The 17343-nt window shown below is 33.0% G+C and overlaps 1 protein-coding gene across 5 annotated transcripts in view; it reads right to left on the bottom strand.

Moving 5' to 3' along the window:
• Nucleotides 1-17343, bottom strand: part of FAM135A (family with sequence similarity 135 member A) — a 75867-nt gene that overhangs the window by 4242 nt on the left and 54282 nt on the right. For 3 of the 5 annotated variants that reach the window (XM_081141390.1, XM_081141391.1, XM_081141394.1), the window contains exons 16-19: nt 15719-15810; nt 15120-15217; nt 12544-12695; nt 10873-10983 (exon numbers count right to left, since the gene is read on the bottom strand). In XM_081141390.1, the coding sequence (XP_080997516.1) occupies nt 10873-10983; nt 12544-12695; nt 15120-15217; nt 15719-15810 (453 nt within the window). The remainder of the gene's footprint in view (nt 1-10872; nt 10984-12543; nt 12696-15119; nt 15218-15718; nt 15811-17343) is intronic. The other 2 variants (XM_081141392.1, XM_081141393.1) reach the window with 1 other exon arrangement.

Below are 17343 nucleotides of genomic sequence, written 5' to 3'. Positions count from 1 at the left end.
ATGGCTTTTTAAATACCTACTGAATTCTTTCTCCAAATTTCTATATATTATCTACAACCGCCCCTTCCCAAGCTTCATTGTATATAGTTTATGTACTGAAATAAGAAATGTGTGTTTGCACTGACTGAAAGCAAGGATTGTGGTGTGGTGGTGTGAGGGTTGGGAAAAATTAGATACAGTGGACTAAAATCCCATAGGAAATATTTCAGGACATTCTTACTTTCCAAAGGACATTCCTCAATATTTAGGAATATTTCCCAAATAAACAAAACTACACTCTACCTTTAAAAATAAATGAAACACCATATGTGAATTCATTTAAAGCTGGCTTTTTTACTTTAATTTTTCATTTGATTCTTGCCTAATAATATTCATATTTTCTCCTTATTTAAGTATATCAGGAAGATAGATGCTTTGATTTCTTCTGTAATAACAACAGGTTTCATGATCCATCCACAGACTTTTGTCCTGTCCCTCTTTTTAAAAAAAATTATTTCAAATGTTTTTATTGATTTTTAGAGAGAGAGGAAGGAAGAGGGAGAGATAGAAACATCAATGCGAGAGACATCGATCAGCTGCCTCCTGCACGCCCCCTACTGGGGATCAATTCTACAACCCATGCATGTGCCCTGACCAGGAATCAAACTGGGGACCTCTTGGTTCATGGGCCAACACTCAACCACTAAGAAACACTGGCTGGGCAGGTCCCTTTATTTTTATGTTTTATTAAACTAGGTGAATTTAAGGCTTGTGATTTGGGATACGTTGTTAATTAACTTAAGTCTGAAACCATGTTCTTGACCACTTTAATATGGTAATGTTATAGTTTTACTATCTGTCTCAGACTAGTAAATAAAAAGCAAAAATTTTATGTGATTATTAAATACGATACATATCAATAATAACAATACATTACAATTGGGGTGTGCAGTGCATACAATTTTGTTTCTGGAACATTCCAGAGCAAAATTCAGATTCTTTTTTTTTAAAAATATATATTCTTTATTGATTTCAGAGAGAGGAAGGGAGATGGGGAGAGAGAGAGAAACACCAATGATGAGAAAGTCACTGATCGGCTGCCTCCTGCACGCCCCTCACTGGGGATCGAGCCCGCAACCGGAGCATGTGCCCTGGAATTAAACGACGATGTCCTGGAGCACAGGCAGCTGCTCAGTCACTGAGCCAGGATGGCTGGCGAAATTCAGATTCTTAAACAGACCAACTGCGGGAATACTGTGGATACAGAACACAGAAAGCCTTTGCAGAAGATCCCTTCTCCCTTGGAACTTAAGGGTCCAAATACCGAGAGACTGCAGGCGCACACAGGTGAGACGGTTCACACCCTCTGTGCCAAACACGGGGTCATCTTCCCTTTTCTCACAGTGAGGAGATACCACTTTAAGGCAATTTGAATATATAAAATTCTAGGGGTATAAGTAAAATAATCAAACATCTACAATACCAATTCAATTACACAATCATATTTAATATCATTTTAGAAAGATATTAAGAAAAATTGATTTTCCTCCTTTCTCACATTTCATGAGGCAAATTCATTCTACTTTGGCTTCATTTGACAGCACTGTCGTCATTAACATTAGTGCTACTTTGGGAATCATCTATGTATCCTACAGCAGAGGTTTCAAACTGGTATACATTTACCCCAGGAGTAATTTAAGACCCTCTACAGTGCAGATGGGCATGTACAGCTTTAAGAAAACTGATTTCCGGAGTCCAACTGCCATACGAGCACTTTTCTATAAATGACTTGTCCTTTTCCCACTTTACAAGAAAGATATTTTTCCAATCTATTTTGGGTCTTATTATGATGTATAGCCCTGGGGCACACATCTTCCATAAATTGAATTAAATGAGCTAAATCTGTAACTCTAATTGAATGAGTTAAGTCTTTATATTTTTATAATGATATAATTACAGTAAATATATACAACCTTATATTCCATAAAATATATCCTTTGCAGCTATTTAAAATTATAGAAAATGTTTTTAGGTGTCACCCTAAAATTATATAAGGGGATACATACCTTTTCAAAATATTTTAAGGGTTAAATAAGCCAAATATGTGCAAACAACTGTCCTACTGTACATCATCTTCACTTCCAAGTTGTTTTCCATACTGCACATTTTGAATCTAAGTATGATGCTGTTATTGAAATTTTATCCCAAGCTGCATGAAACCAGTCATATAACAGCACAATTAGCTTCTTCATTTATCTAAAAGTTATCTATTTGTGTACTCCATAAAGGGATACCATATTGCACAACTCCAGGGGGACAATTCATACCATAGTCTGCATAAATAACACCACTTGGACCTGTGCATTGCACAGCCTGTGCCAGCCTTAACAACATTCATTTTTGTACTTTCCTAAATGACTATTTTCCCTCAAACTGCCAGCATCTTCTTATCCCCTCTTTACTCTTACCTTATGACCTTGCTTTCTATTTCATTGAGAATATAGAAGAATCAGAAGAGAACTTCCACATACTCTCACCTTAACACAAGTCCACTTCCACACCTGTACTTTCATGTTCTGCCTTCACTCTTGCTCCTTCTGATAAACTGTTCATGCTCTCACCTCAGGCCAGCCCTTATAACTTGTATGTTAGGTCCCTATCCCTCCTCCTTATTTAAGGCCTTCGCTCTAGTAATTGTCCCATCCCTCTCTTACATCATCAATTTTTTCTTTTGTACAGATGATTCTTATCAGTAGCAAAACACTATAATATTTCCCATTTAAAGAATCAATCAATCAATGAACCTGTCTTTGGACTTTATACTCCTTTACCATTACCCCTCCCCCCAATTTCTTGGCACTGCTTTATTTATATAGTTATACTATAAAAATAATAGGCATTACATAAAAAATTACATTAAATATGTTTTTTAAAAATAATAGCTTTTTACAGAGAATCTGATATATTTCTATAGAGAAATGACACTCAGGTTGAGAATCACTGCTTTAGACTGAGATCCTTGAGGGAAGTGTATGTCTCCTCAGGTTCAGGCAGCTCAGTGCAATGAAAGTAAATAAAATCAATAATGATTAGATGAGATTTCTTTTTGAAATTATTTTTAGGGAGAGAGGAAGAGGGGCAGAGAAATATCAGATCAGCTGCCTCCTGCACACCCCCTACTGGGGATCGATTTCACAACCCGTGCATGTGCCCTGACTGGGAATTGAATCTTTGATCAAGATAACTTTTAACTCTCAGATTGCATGATGATAAAATCAAATCAAAGATCCTAATACTGATATAAGTATACTGTCATTTTGAAATGTGATTCCTAAGACAGTACTGTACTTTAAAAAAGTATTTTAAAATAAGTAATCTGTTTTAATAATAGTTTTTCAACAATAAATTAATACTAATAATGTACTTCTGCATAGAATGTTTGATTTTTGTGTTATCCAAGAACCAAGTTAGTTAAGTAGACTGTGACTCTTTCTGAATCTTTTGGTTTCAATTCCTTGTCTAGCAGTGCTGGCTAGAGAAGGCAGAAACTCAAAGTGAAACATGGTAGGTCCAGAGTCCTAAAGGGAATTATGGAAACATTTCATCTGAGTTGAAGTCCAGCTAATAAAAATGTCTGAAGTCTTTATTCTGGGAGCCTTCTATTTTAGGTTAATCGTTTCTGCACCTATACTGATTCTACCTGCTCAAAGATGACCTAGTTAACGGGCCTTCCGGTTAGCACTTCACTCAGTCCCTGAAGTGGCTAACTCTCCGTTGAAAAGTTACCTCTAACTTGGGAAGGTAACAAGGTTTTCCTATCTACAGAATGAAATAGTGGAATTAGAAAAGTTTCTAAATATTTTACTTTTCAGGATTTCCAAGAAAAAGATTAAAGTAAATCTTCAATATTTTCCTGTACTTATATATAACAACATGATTTACATATGAACATTATAAAAGGTAACTTTCATCTTCCTTATCATAGTCTTCCTGATATTTTTGACATCTCATTTTTTCTGAAATTTTAATGTTTTAAAGCAATTCATATTGACTCATTTTCTTTTTACTTTTTGAAATTGGCTAAAGCACTGGTTGTTTTGCACACTAAGGGATATTTAGCAGAGTCTGGAGACATTTTTTGTTGTAACAACCGGGGGTTGGGGGTTGTAAGGGTGTGTGCTACTGGTATTTTGTGGGTAGAGGCCAGGGTGCTGCTAAATATCCTACAATGCACAGGACAACTCCTGACAACAAAGAATTATCCAGCCCAGAATGTCAATAGTGCTGAAGTTGAGAAGACCCTGTACTTTTAAAATGGACATATTCTAAGTAACATTAAACTATTCTTATTTTTACTTATTTATTTGAAACACTGTTAGAAAGAATTTGCTTCCTAAAAATGTTAGTGGATGCTGATTCTTACCCAAATTTTCAGAAACAAAATACATATGTTCTTTACAAATCAAGTGATACATATTATTAAACACCACTGTAATCTACTGGAAGAAAAGATTATCTTGTGCCACAGTAGCACAGCAGGAAACTTCTCTATTTGTCAGAATTCAACAGCCAGTAAAGAGAATCTAAGCAGATGTTTTGGGGAAGAACTTAAAATAGGATATTACGTTTTGGAAGTTCCAACATCAATAGATTTTTATTTGGCTATATTTGAGCCCTCATTACAGAATGTAAAAGCGCCCATGATCCTTATCTCTATGTAATCTTGACTACTTCACCACTGGTGTCACTGAATCTATATATAATATACATTTTACCTTCCACATTGCTCTAGTTCCTTCATCTTCTTTCTTTCCCTTGATATTCAATGCTGAGATGCTAGTATGCCATAACTATACTGTGTGAACTATATAGTCTATCAGCCATTTGTAGAATGCTGTAGGTTTTTTGGTCAAAAGTTGCTGTAACAATTTAATGAGCATTTGTAATTGTAATGTTTTAATAAAAAAAATAATTTCCCCTTAAAAATTGTATTTCTTTAGTTCTTTACCAGATAGATCTACTGTGTCCACAAAACAAAAAAGGCAATTGACACTTAATAAAATGATTCTTTAAAAAACTATGTTTCTCAAAAAAACCCACTTTTTTAAAAAAAGAAAAAAAACCTAGCCAGTTTGGCTCAGTGGCTGGATCATGGCCCTGTGGACTGAAGAGCCCTGGGTTCAATTCCAATCAAGGGCACATACCTCGGTTGCAGGCTCAACCCCCGGCTCTGGTTGGGGCACGTAGGGGAGACAACCAATCGATGTGTCTCTCTCAAATTGATATTTCTCTCTCTCTCTCCCCTTCCTTCCCTTCCAATCACACAAATTATTTTAGGCTTTTAAATGTTTCCATAATTTTAAAATAATGAATAGTTTTCAATTAAGAAAAGCTACTAACTAATGATATGTTGCAGAGAAAAAGACTTTCAAAAGGAAGACCCTAGGGGAGGCTTTGCTTAAATAAAAAAAGAAAACAAGGTAGAAGGCTGGATTTTGCTTCACAGAGGTTATCTTAGTCTTCCTCAAAAGGAGAGGAAATTAGCCATTCAGAAGATATAGAAGCAATAATTGGACTAGGGCATCCAAGACTTTGTACCTTTCACAGAGTGAAAACATAAAAGAGAAATCACCACTAGGACTTTTGATTGTTTAAAAACACCTAATAATAGCACACTGGTTATATAAAATGGTTACGTAAACATTGCTCTATGCTTTCCTGTATTACTTATGTTTCTTATGTGAACCCATATATTTCTACATTGTGAATAAAGTAATTATATGTATATATACAGGTGTAATAATTGCCTAGGAACTGACCACTCATTCTCATAATTCTCTAGATGACAAAACTGTGGTGGAGGGAGACATAGCTCAAGACAGACTGTGGTAATATTATAATTTTAAAATCAATTAATGAATATTTGTTCTAAAGACATAGGGTAGCTGAATGGATAAGAAAACAAGACCCAGATATATGCTGTCTACAAGAGACTCACCTCAGAACAAAAGACTCACAGAGGCTGGAAAACAAAACAAAACAAAAAAAACTTCTGGAGGACTTTAAAGGAGAGATCGACAGCAATACAGTCATAGTAGGGGACTTTAACACCCCACTGATCAGATGGATTTAATTGTCATTTACAGAACATTCCACTCCAAAGCTGCAGAATAGGCATTCTCCTCAAGTGCACATGGGACATTCTCAAAGATAGACCACATGCTAGGACACAAAACAAGTCTCTACAAGTTCAAGAAGATTGAAATCATATCAAGGATCTTCTCAGACATTTACACCATGGGATACTATGCAGCTGTAAAAATGAAGGATCCCTTCATTTTTGTCCCTTTGAGACAACATGGTGGGACCTGGAGAGTATTATGCTAAGTGAAATAAGCCAGTAAGAGAAAGACAAGTGTCACATTATCTTACTCATATATGGAATCTAATGAACAAAATAAATTGATGAACAAAACAGATCCAGAGACATAGACACGTGGAACAGACTGAAGAATCTCAGAGAGAAGGCAGGGGTGGGGGTGGGGGAGATTAACATAAGAATTTATATGCATATATGCATAACCCATGGACACACACAATACTGTGGTGAAGGCCTGTGGGGAGGGGTAAAGGGGGTAGGGGGCCAATGGGGGGAAAATGTACATTTGTAGTACTTTCAGCAATAAAGATAAATTTAAAAAAAAAACACAAAAAAACTCTAATTTAGCAAAAAGAAGATCAGTTAATGAATATTTTTTGATATTTAAAACTGAAATTATATATAGCTTCTAAAGTTCTTGAAAATATACATTATTGGCTTAACATAACATGGCTTGAACCACGCATGTCTGCTTACTAGCTCTGTGACCTTCAGCAAGTCCCTCAACCTCTCTATGCTCCGGTGTCCTCATCTGCAAAATGGGGGCAATAATAGTCCTGCTTCATAAGGCTAAATCAGCTAATATGTATAATATGCTTAGTAGTACCTGGAATATAGGAAGTGCCATTTGTGTCAGCTATACAGTCCTATATTTTAGTATTATTTAATGTATTAGTCATCATTATTAGAAAACAGTATTCTTGCATGTTATTATCCAATAATAATATTAATTTAATTCAAGTATATACTAATAAACTTATATCTGGGTACAAGTAGAAATCTTAAAACATAACAATTTTCATAAGTCATTTGAATAATTTTTATGGCTAGTAATACTGACATTTAGATAAGCTGTTTTTTAACAGTTCTGTTAAAATATCTCCTAAAATGGATTCATGATGTTAATGTGAAAGCAAATTTCTATTATCTAAAACACTAATATTATTTTAGTTCAGGCACTTCTTCGTTTAGAGCTATTTTTACTATCTAACATTTATTGAATTTCATGCTATTCAGAATGGTAATTGTTTGCATGCATTATCTCAAATAATCTTGAATAGTCTTATGAGGAAGATACTATCATTCCCATTCTACCAATGAAGAAACTGAAGTTTATTTTGATTAAGTAACACCTACTCAGTGTTTCAACTAGAACTAACATCTATGTGTGCCTTCAAAGTTTGGCTGTTAAGTAGTGTTAGGCTGGTACAACTAGAGGGGAGGTGAGAATCTTGCTACACGAGATAAGGCAAATAATAAATAACTTGTAAACAAAAGTTTAAACTGTTCCTTAAGAAACAACTCAAGTGCAAAAGACCTACTCACATCTATTAATAACTATAAACTTAATAATACACAAAATCTGTTTGGATGAGGAATGCCATGGAGTATAGAATTTGTGTAGTAAAATTTTACAGTTATGCTTTATGTTTTTATTTTCTTATGTTGCTATTTATTACTATTGCTAATTAAATTTTGCTTTGTAAAATGCACACACCCTGGAGAACATTTACATTGTTTTGCCTTTCATCTATTTGCCAGCCCATCAGGAGCAGTGGTACAAAATCCACAGCTACACACAATGGTTCTAGTTAGTGTCATTAAGTTTTTCTCACATGAGAACTTATAGACTATTTTATTTTATAGGAATATTTTGTAGTTTTATTAATCAAATATATATTTCTGTGCACTACAAGTAACTTGTTGCTCTGTATCCTTAGAAACAAGATCATAAAACTTGACTTATAAAAAAACTTTTTTTTTACTGATTCTATTATCAGACAATACATGAAGTAACCATTCCCAGATTCCTTTATCATATTAATAACAACATTTATGGTAGAATCCTAAGAAGGCTAAAATAGGACTCAAATGAAGTAGCTATATTCATTCAATTACTAAATCTGTCCAGTGTTCATATCAAATGTTTTAAGAGCAGGATGGAGGATATGGGTGATAGGAATGAAGGTAAAAGATTCAAAAGGCCAGGATTTAAGTTTATGAGGTGAAGTTACTTCAGACTTGGAACTATTAGTCACCAAATAGATGGCTTTGATTTTCAGCTTACCATACAATATCTGACCTGCTTTAGGACACAGAAAATAATACTGAAAAGATCACTCATGGATTCAATGGATTTATACTGAACACCTACTAGGATGAACTACAGTAAATACTGGGTATGTATTCGGAGGGTGGAAAAAGGGTTGTCACAGCAGATCATATTTAAAGAAAGAGGATGAGAGACATAAAATGACTCATATCAGATAAACTATAACGGGTATAAGAGAGGTTCATATATAATGCTAATATGAATTCAGAGATAACATTAGCAATGTGGGATGTGGGATACAAAAAAGTGGTATCAAAGATGACACTAAGGTGTTTCAGACCAAGTAACTTAGAAGACAGAGTACCATTTAAAAAAGGGTGAAAAGAGGCTGCAAAAGAAGACAGTGTGTTCAGTATTCAACACACTTAGTTTGATATGTAAGTAGAGATGTCCAGCAGGCCAATGAGGATTGGATTTCATTAGTGAAGTCCTAGAGATATAAGATTTGGGATATAAAGGCATATATTAGGCACTCTGAGGGCAGAGGAGCATTAAATCAGATAGAACATCATGAAAAGCTTTTGATAGTAGGTGGTGCTTAAATTTAACTTTAGAAGATGAAGACAATTAGTTCTAAAAAGATGGGTAAACACATCAGGAGGAACGGTAGTAGAAATAAATAGCATGAATGCAAGGAAGCATAAAACATATGTGGTATGACTAAAGCAAAGGATGTGTATGTGGGAAGAGTAGGATATGAAGCAGGTAAAAGAATCAGGGACCAAATTATAAAGGATCTGATGCCCTAAGCCACAGAATCTAAACTTCATCCTAAAAGCTTCATCCTAAAGGTACTGTGAAAGATTTTCAAACAGGAGCAATATAGTCTGATTTAATTATTAGGAAATCATTTCATCTCATGAAGAAGTGAGACTGGAGAGAAGGGAGCATAAAGTTTGGAGGCCATAGCAATAATCTAAGTAGAAGGTGATGAAAGGTGAACTAGCAGAGTGGCAAAGAAAAGAGAAGCCTCCATTAGTTACTAAGAAAGCTGAATTGGTTTCAGGGCTTGATAACTCCACAGATGTGAGGGGAGAGTGAGAAAGAGGAGTCTGGAACAACTCCTACATTTCTGGCTGGGTAGACGATGGTGCCACTCCTGTAATTGTGGAATCCAGATAATTAAATCTGAGTAGAAAGAGGAGGTGTCTGAAACATCTGAGGCACCCTTGTGACATATAAGTGAATATATTCAGTATGCAGCTAGCTATGTAGGTCTAGAGCACAGCACAGAGGACTGAGATTTTAGATACATATCTGAGAGGCACCAATAGTGAAGATGGATATGAAATGATGCTATCAATGAAGAATGTACAGAGAGCAGATGATAGAGGCTGCAGACCAAGGAAAATACCCATGTGTAAGGGGAAAGGAAAGAAAAGAAGCCTGTGTAGGAAGCAGAGAACTAAGATGAAAGAAAACCAGGAGAGACTGATGTTATAGAGTTGGAGGGAGCAAAGTATTTCAAGAAGGTGGGTATTTTCATTAATTTATGTATTGTCTATGGCTATTTTTGTGCTACAGTGGTATTGTTGAGTAGCTGCAACAGAGATCAGATGGCCCACAAAGCCAAAATATTCACTATCTGCCCCTTTAGAGAAAAAGGGAGATGGGGGTAGGGTGGGATAATATCTAGGTTTCAGTTATGTCTCTACTTTCAGAAGGAAGAGAAGATAACATTCTTTGAAGATAAAGACAAGGGCAGTCTGCTCCCCTCAAATGGAGATTTCAAAGGACCCAGTGGAAAGAATGGATTGGGAAGACATTAGTGTGAGGATGAGTCAGGGAGATGTGGTAAGGTTAGAGGTAAGGTAATTTATAGAGTGAAAGTATCAAAGCAGCAGTTGTGGACTTCAGGCTGTAAAAGCTTAGAAAATATATACAAGATGGGGAAAGAAAATATTTAATAATCAACCAATAAGAGAGGAATAACAAGACTCGTCAGGGGTGAGAGCGTGAAGAAGGAATAACTATTAATAGTTCGGTTGCTGACATTTTCCAGAAATGTTTGACAGCCTTGGAATAGGAGAGTAGAACAATATGTGACAGTTTATAATCAGGACTGAAGACTGGGGTAGGGGCAGCTAGGAAAGGAGGACCAGGGTATGCAGAGACCTAGTTTAAAAACTGACTAACTTGTAACTGGTATGAATTATAAATACTAAAATTTTAGGATAATTTCAATGTAGCTGTGCAGCTCTTAAAAGATAAATACAATCATGTGAGAAAATTAAACCATGCTATCAATTGCTTAGTTTTAATTGTGAGTCTACTATTTCATTCTTCAACTGACTAATACTTTTTAATCACCAGAAAGACATGTAGATACTTTATTTGCTAAAGGTTTGTTTTACAAAAGATTTGCAAGTGAATGTTTTAAAAACTGTTACTATATACTCACCTGCTTTATTACTAAGCTTGTATAAGAAAGTTTGGCGAGGGTCTGAATGATCTCGACATGTCAATTGCAAAAGAGAACCTGATTTTTTCCATTTCTGCATAAACCATAGACCTAGAGAGTTATAAATGATATGTAAGTATAACTGGAAATATATGGCAACATATGCCAAGGTTGTTAAATTTAATATATATTTCATTTCAAAAAAGACATCCTCCAAATTAGCATTTTGTTGGCTAATAAATATATTTACAAAATATTTCCATTTTGTGGTAACAAATATAAATATATATATATATATATATACACATATACGTTAACTATGGGTTAATGGTGGTTAAAAGATGGCCTGCTATTTCTCATTCAGTAATAAAACAGATAATGGTCTATGAAGAACAAATCTGGGAAAACTGTACCTTTAGATATATTTGTCCAAATTATAAAGAAGCAGAGGGAGATAAAACTTCAAACATAGTATAGATCCAAATGCCTAACACTGAGTCTTTAGACAATAGATAATTACAGTTAAGTTATGGTAGAATGATTATATAAGAACCAACTCTTAGAATGAGGACTTGGTTAATGTTTCCTAGCAATAGCTGAATATAACTTAACTTTCATATTTAATTGTATATCTTATGTCATCAGTTACTCATATTTAAATGCACCTTCCCTTATGTGAAACCCTAATCACTCTGGAACTGGTTTTCAGACTGTGGAATATTCATTTCCACTTTTGGTGCTTCTAATATTATAGAAGGGAAGAGGAGAAGATAAGAAAAAACCCTTTAATTGATTAAATCTGATCATTGTAAGCCTATTTAGGGGAAAGTTTAATGAAGAAAGAAATTCAGAGCGCTGCATTTTATTCATATTGGGTTCTATTTTTATTTATTTATTTATGGATTTCCTTTTTCTCAAACTGTAAAAATCTAGAACTCGCTGTATTTTGAATACCACCATTTGAAATAAGATACAAAAGAAAATGGTTTGGTTTTTTTGTCAATGAAAGAAGTGAAAGAGAAAATGAAAATAAGAGTTTTAAGGCTCAATGAAAAAGGACAACAAAATGAAATCTAATTCATCTCTCAATGGGAATCAATGGACTAAACTATAAAAACCATTTTTAAAAATCTAAGAGAAAATAAAGCCAAATAAAAGTCAAATCAAGAATGAGATCTTTCTTAGTGAGAATATTTTTTCTAATCCAAATGGGCTCTTAACTTTCATTTTAATTTCTTTAAAAATTTTAGAACTTACTTCCTCATAACATGCTTTTGTTATCAAACCAAATCAGAGTTAACATTCTTTATAAAATATTTTATAACTTTATAATATATTAAATATAGACATTTATTTATCTGTTCAACTAATGTAAAAACAGAATAGCCTGTTTATAAGGTAAACATTTACTGAAAATATTTACAATTTAATTTTAAAAATGCTCTAGTGACTTTTTACAAATATCATCTCAATATAATATTCATTTTTCTGAAATGACTTATCAGCTTAATTCATGGGAATGACAGAATAGAAAACAGCTACATCTTTTCTTTCATGAATTTCCAAGTATTTGACAAGTTGGCTCTAAAATAAACACAAGAAAATATTATATTTGACTTAAAATTTTCTCCCCATGCCATATTTTTTATACTGAACAATAAAACTTTTTACCTGTATTAACAAGAGCACTGCTATTGTAGAGTGTACCGAGGTGAGGTCCAGAAAGAGATAGAAAGGTATGAAGTTTGTGGAGGTAATATTTAAACCTTGGCCTTGTAAGCACTGAACGGATTATTAAATTGCCCAATGAATGTCCAATAAAGCTTTAAGAGAAAAAAAAAGACATTTCTCTTACAGTATTAGTTTTAAAAACAAATATCAAGGTGATATCACTACACATAGATGTGAAATACTAAGAATTTCAAATTTTCTAGTATGTGTTAAAATTATGGTTTGATACTTTGAAATGAGATAACTTATATCTTAAAGGGAAAAATGTGAATGTAGTAGAAAGTTCCTATTAGATAATTTAAATGTTTACTTTATGGAAGCAAGATATTATATAGAAAATTTTACTTACAGCTTGTAATTGCTTAGAAATAAATATATTTTAAAAGTAGTAATACATTGACTAGATGATAATTTGCCTCCTTAGGCACACATATAATTATTTACTTAAGTAACGATTTAACGTAGCAGCACAATTTACAATAGTTAAGATCTGGAAACAGCCCAAGTGCCTATCAGTAGATGAGTGGATAAAAAAGCTGTGGCACATTTATACCATGGAATACTATGCAGTTGTAAAAAAGAAGAGTCTTTTATCCTTTGGCACAGCATGAAGGAAACTAGAAAGTATTATGCTAAATAAAATAAGCCAGTCAGACAAAGACAAGTTCCACATGATCTCACTTACATGTGGAATATAATAAGCAAAATAAACTGATGAACAAAGTGGATCCAGAGACATAGAAGCATAGAACAGACTGAGGGATCTCAGAGGGAAGGCGGGGAAGGGGGAGTGGGTGGGGAGAGATTAATCAAAGAACTTATATGTTTATAAGTATAACCCATGGACACAGACATTGGTACAGGGGAAGCCTGGGGGTGGGATGGAGGCAGGGTGGAGGGGATCAATGGGGATAAAAAGGGGACATTTGTAATATTCTCAACAATAAAGAAAAAGATAAAGAAACTTAAAATAAATAAATAAAATATAAAACAAAATAATGAATTTGTTCCTATAAAATATGACTAATAAGAAATTATATACCTGTTTCTCTTATTCTCTGGTCCACACTCAAAAGTGGGAAAGTTCTTTGACTACTTTCACAGCATAGGTAAAATGTGCATTTTCCTACTATAAGTCTACGATCATAGGAAAAGAATAACTAATATTTATAAAGCACTTCACCTTTATTAAGGAATAGTTTAAATCAAACTAAAATAGTTTAAATCAAAAGAGCCTTCTTGCTTAGCATTATTTTACAACAGATAATATATGAATCCCTAGGGACAATTAACAATGAAAGAAATGAAAGCTGTCTGAACACTGGTTTACATATATAACTAGTGAGAGTTCAGGACAAACTTCCCTCCCAAACTGACTGTCCTAAAGTTGTAGGGTGAGAGTTATGATGGTAACTAACAGTCCTAAATCAAGCATATCAGGCTTTTGGTTAACGGATTATTTTAACTGACAATCTAATTTGAAAGAGGGAATACTTTTGTAGATGAATGAAAAAATGAAAACATTTCTCATCATAAAATAATGAATAAAAAAATACAAGCTCACTGTAGAAAATTTAGTAAACAAAGAGTATTTAAAAATCTATAAATGAAGAAAATTAGAACAAGAAAATAATTTCTCTTCCCCACAACATACTTGCATCTCTCTCCATATTTTAACAGAAATCTTTTTTTTAAAAAAAAAAACTTCAAATAAAAATCTGTTTATCTCTTTTCCTAACCCCTACTCTATAATTCAGACTGGAAACAAACTCTACAAAAGCCTACAGTATACAGAGCCAGCTTCTTCCTCTAACCTAGCTGGAATATGAAGGTAATCAGTTTATTCTTTTTGAGGAAGATTAGTTTTGACTTTTTATTTAATTCCTAATGGATTAGAAGAAACAAAAACTTTTCTGTCTCCCATATATATTCACAATATCTGATTAAATAATGAGACATATTGGTCTAATCATCATCTCTTGCTGTGGAAAACTAACTCACAAGGTAGAGTCATAAAACTTCGAAAATATTTGTATTTTTTTACTTATATATATCCATTTCCCTAAAACCTTTCTTTTAGGTAACACTTTTTTTTTGAGATATAATTCACATACCATATAAGTCATCCATTTATAGTGTACAATTCAATGGTTTTTAGGGTACTCACAGAGTTGTACAGCCATTACTACAAGAAATTTTATAACATTTCACTACCTCAGAAAGAAACCCTGTACCCTTTAGTTATTACCACCCTGTCTCCTATGTCTCCCAGCTCTAAGCAATCACTAATCTACTTCTGTCTATAGATTTGCTAATTTTGGACAATTCATATAAACGAAATCATACAATATGTGGTCTTTCTCTAAAATCTTTTAATTTTTTCTTTTCTCTTTCAGTCATTCTGACATGTGGTCTGCTATATTCAGAACAGGACATCAAAACTATCACAAATTCTTTTTTGGTTTTCTATAATTCACGGAGATATAAAAATAGTTATGTAGTATTATAGAAGTTACCTTATCTTTGAGACTGTTAAACTATACATCTGAATATACTGCATTATCTCATCCAGAAGGCGATCAGTCATGCAATCAAAATCAGCAAAAGTATCATTCTAAACAAAAGCAAAATAGACACATTATATACTGAATATGTGTAATCACATGAAAAACTGAAAATAAACTATTTTACATTTAGGTATGAAAATATGGTTTAAGACCAGTGTTTTTTTAGAGATTTGGTGAATGTAATATTCATTGTATTTAAATGAGCAAAAAAGAGTGAAATTTCTAGGGGAAAAAAGGTTCAGTGTTCTTAATAACACTTCATTTAGTTCTTTAATTGTTTAACTCATTACCAGAATTTAATATATTATTTATAATGATTTCATTAATGATATATTTGCAAAGAAATGTGAAATCTAGAAATTTGTACATGTGAAGAGCTCATAAATAGAAATATAAATCATTTTTACTTACTGGGGATATGCATTAATGTTAAATTTTATAGAAATTAGAAAAATTTCTACTACTACAGGCATTTTGTAATAGCAACTATTTAGGTAGAAACTAGTTCAAAATTATTTTCTTCCACTGAAAACACTGTGATATTGTACCTGATTTCTCTCAGACATAAGAAAATCAATTCTTCCCCCAGGCAGTCCAAGTTCAATATAAGTTTTTACTAATCGTAGATCTGCACTGTTACCTAAAAAATAAAGAAAATAAAAATCATGTCTAAAGGATGAGATAAATTAAAAGGCATAACTATGCCAGCTGTAAATAGACAGTGCACTGGGAAAGAGAGTTCTCAATTTTTATTTCAAAGTTGATTTCCATTAACCAATGTCTTTCAACAGTTCTGTTTCTTAGGTTTGGTCACACTGAGGCTTTCACTTTCTCACCTAAGGATGTATTTAACTGCTAGTGCTCACTGACTGTGACTGATTGCTGACTATAGTAGCTTGAATGACTGACTGAAGTACTCCTAATGACCACTACTCTAGATGATCATTTAACAAACTTTGAATGCACTTTAGATTTAGATTTAATCTGTTGACTTTCCTTTGGTATACTGGTATAGCCTGATAGAAATAAAAATCTATTTAAATAATCTAGGATAGTTTATTTTTACTACTAACTTAAAAGATATCTAGAAATAGAAAATACTTATAATATAGATAATACATAAAAATTATTTTCTTTAAAAATTAGTTTAGTCACGTTTTAGATAATTCCTTTGGTTTACTTAGGAATAACATTTCATTATCAATTGTTGAAATTTTACCATATATGTGTGTGTGTGTATATATGTATTTAAATGTATATGTATATATACATATGTGTATAAATATAGATGTATAATCTTTTACATATCTCATACACTGAGATAACTGTTTTATTCCTAATTTTAAAAGGAACACCTCTAGTGTTGCACTACTAAGGATATGTTTCCCACTGGCTGGAAATACATATGTTTAATCACATTAATGAACTAGGGCTAGTGTTATTTAAGGCTTCAAGTTTGGTGCTTAGTTGTCATAATTAGGAATGAAAACTGAATTTTATCAATAGTTTCTTACTTGATTTTCTGGTATAGTATATTAATAAATTTATATTTACTTATATTTGCATTCTTGGAATTAAATCCTATTTGCTAGAAGGTTTTTGAACACTTTAGAAATGAATTATTTTTCTGTAATATTGCTACAGTTTCATTAAATACGTTTATGTCAAATTGCTCTACTATTTTGGGGGGTATGGGTGTGATATCTTTTTCAGATTTGATTACAAGGTTAGGTTAGCTTTAAGACACAAAATAAGCTGCATTTCATCTTTTTTTTCTATCATTCTGCAACAATTTGTATAACAAAGGAATAATGTTTTCTTGAAGATTTCAAAGAAGAATTTGCCAGAGATTCTACTGGACCAAGAACTCTTCCTTGAAGGCTAATTCTTTGAAAATTTATTACGGGGGTGAGAAGAGGTTAGTACTGGAAGCATTTTATTTCTGGAGAGTTTGTTTTGGTGGTTGTTTTAAGAATTTACTACCTCAGAACTATTTAGTATTTTTATAATCCATAAAATCTTTTGTCAATTTGTTCTTACAGAATAACATTATAGCAATATCCTGCTAGTGTAGAGATATTTAGCATCTTCTAATATAACTCCTAATAAAGAAAAAAAGTCTGTTATAAAACCATAGCACTGAGGCCAGGTATTTAGAATTTAATTAATCCCT

Source organism: Miniopterus schreibersii, assembly GCF_964146895.1.
Source record: "Miniopterus schreibersii genome assembly, chromosome: 6".
NCBI classification, from domain to species: domain Eukaryota; kingdom Metazoa; phylum Chordata; class Mammalia; order Chiroptera; family Miniopteridae; genus Miniopterus; species Miniopterus schreibersii.
This window is presented reverse-complemented; position numbering and strand designations above follow the sequence as displayed.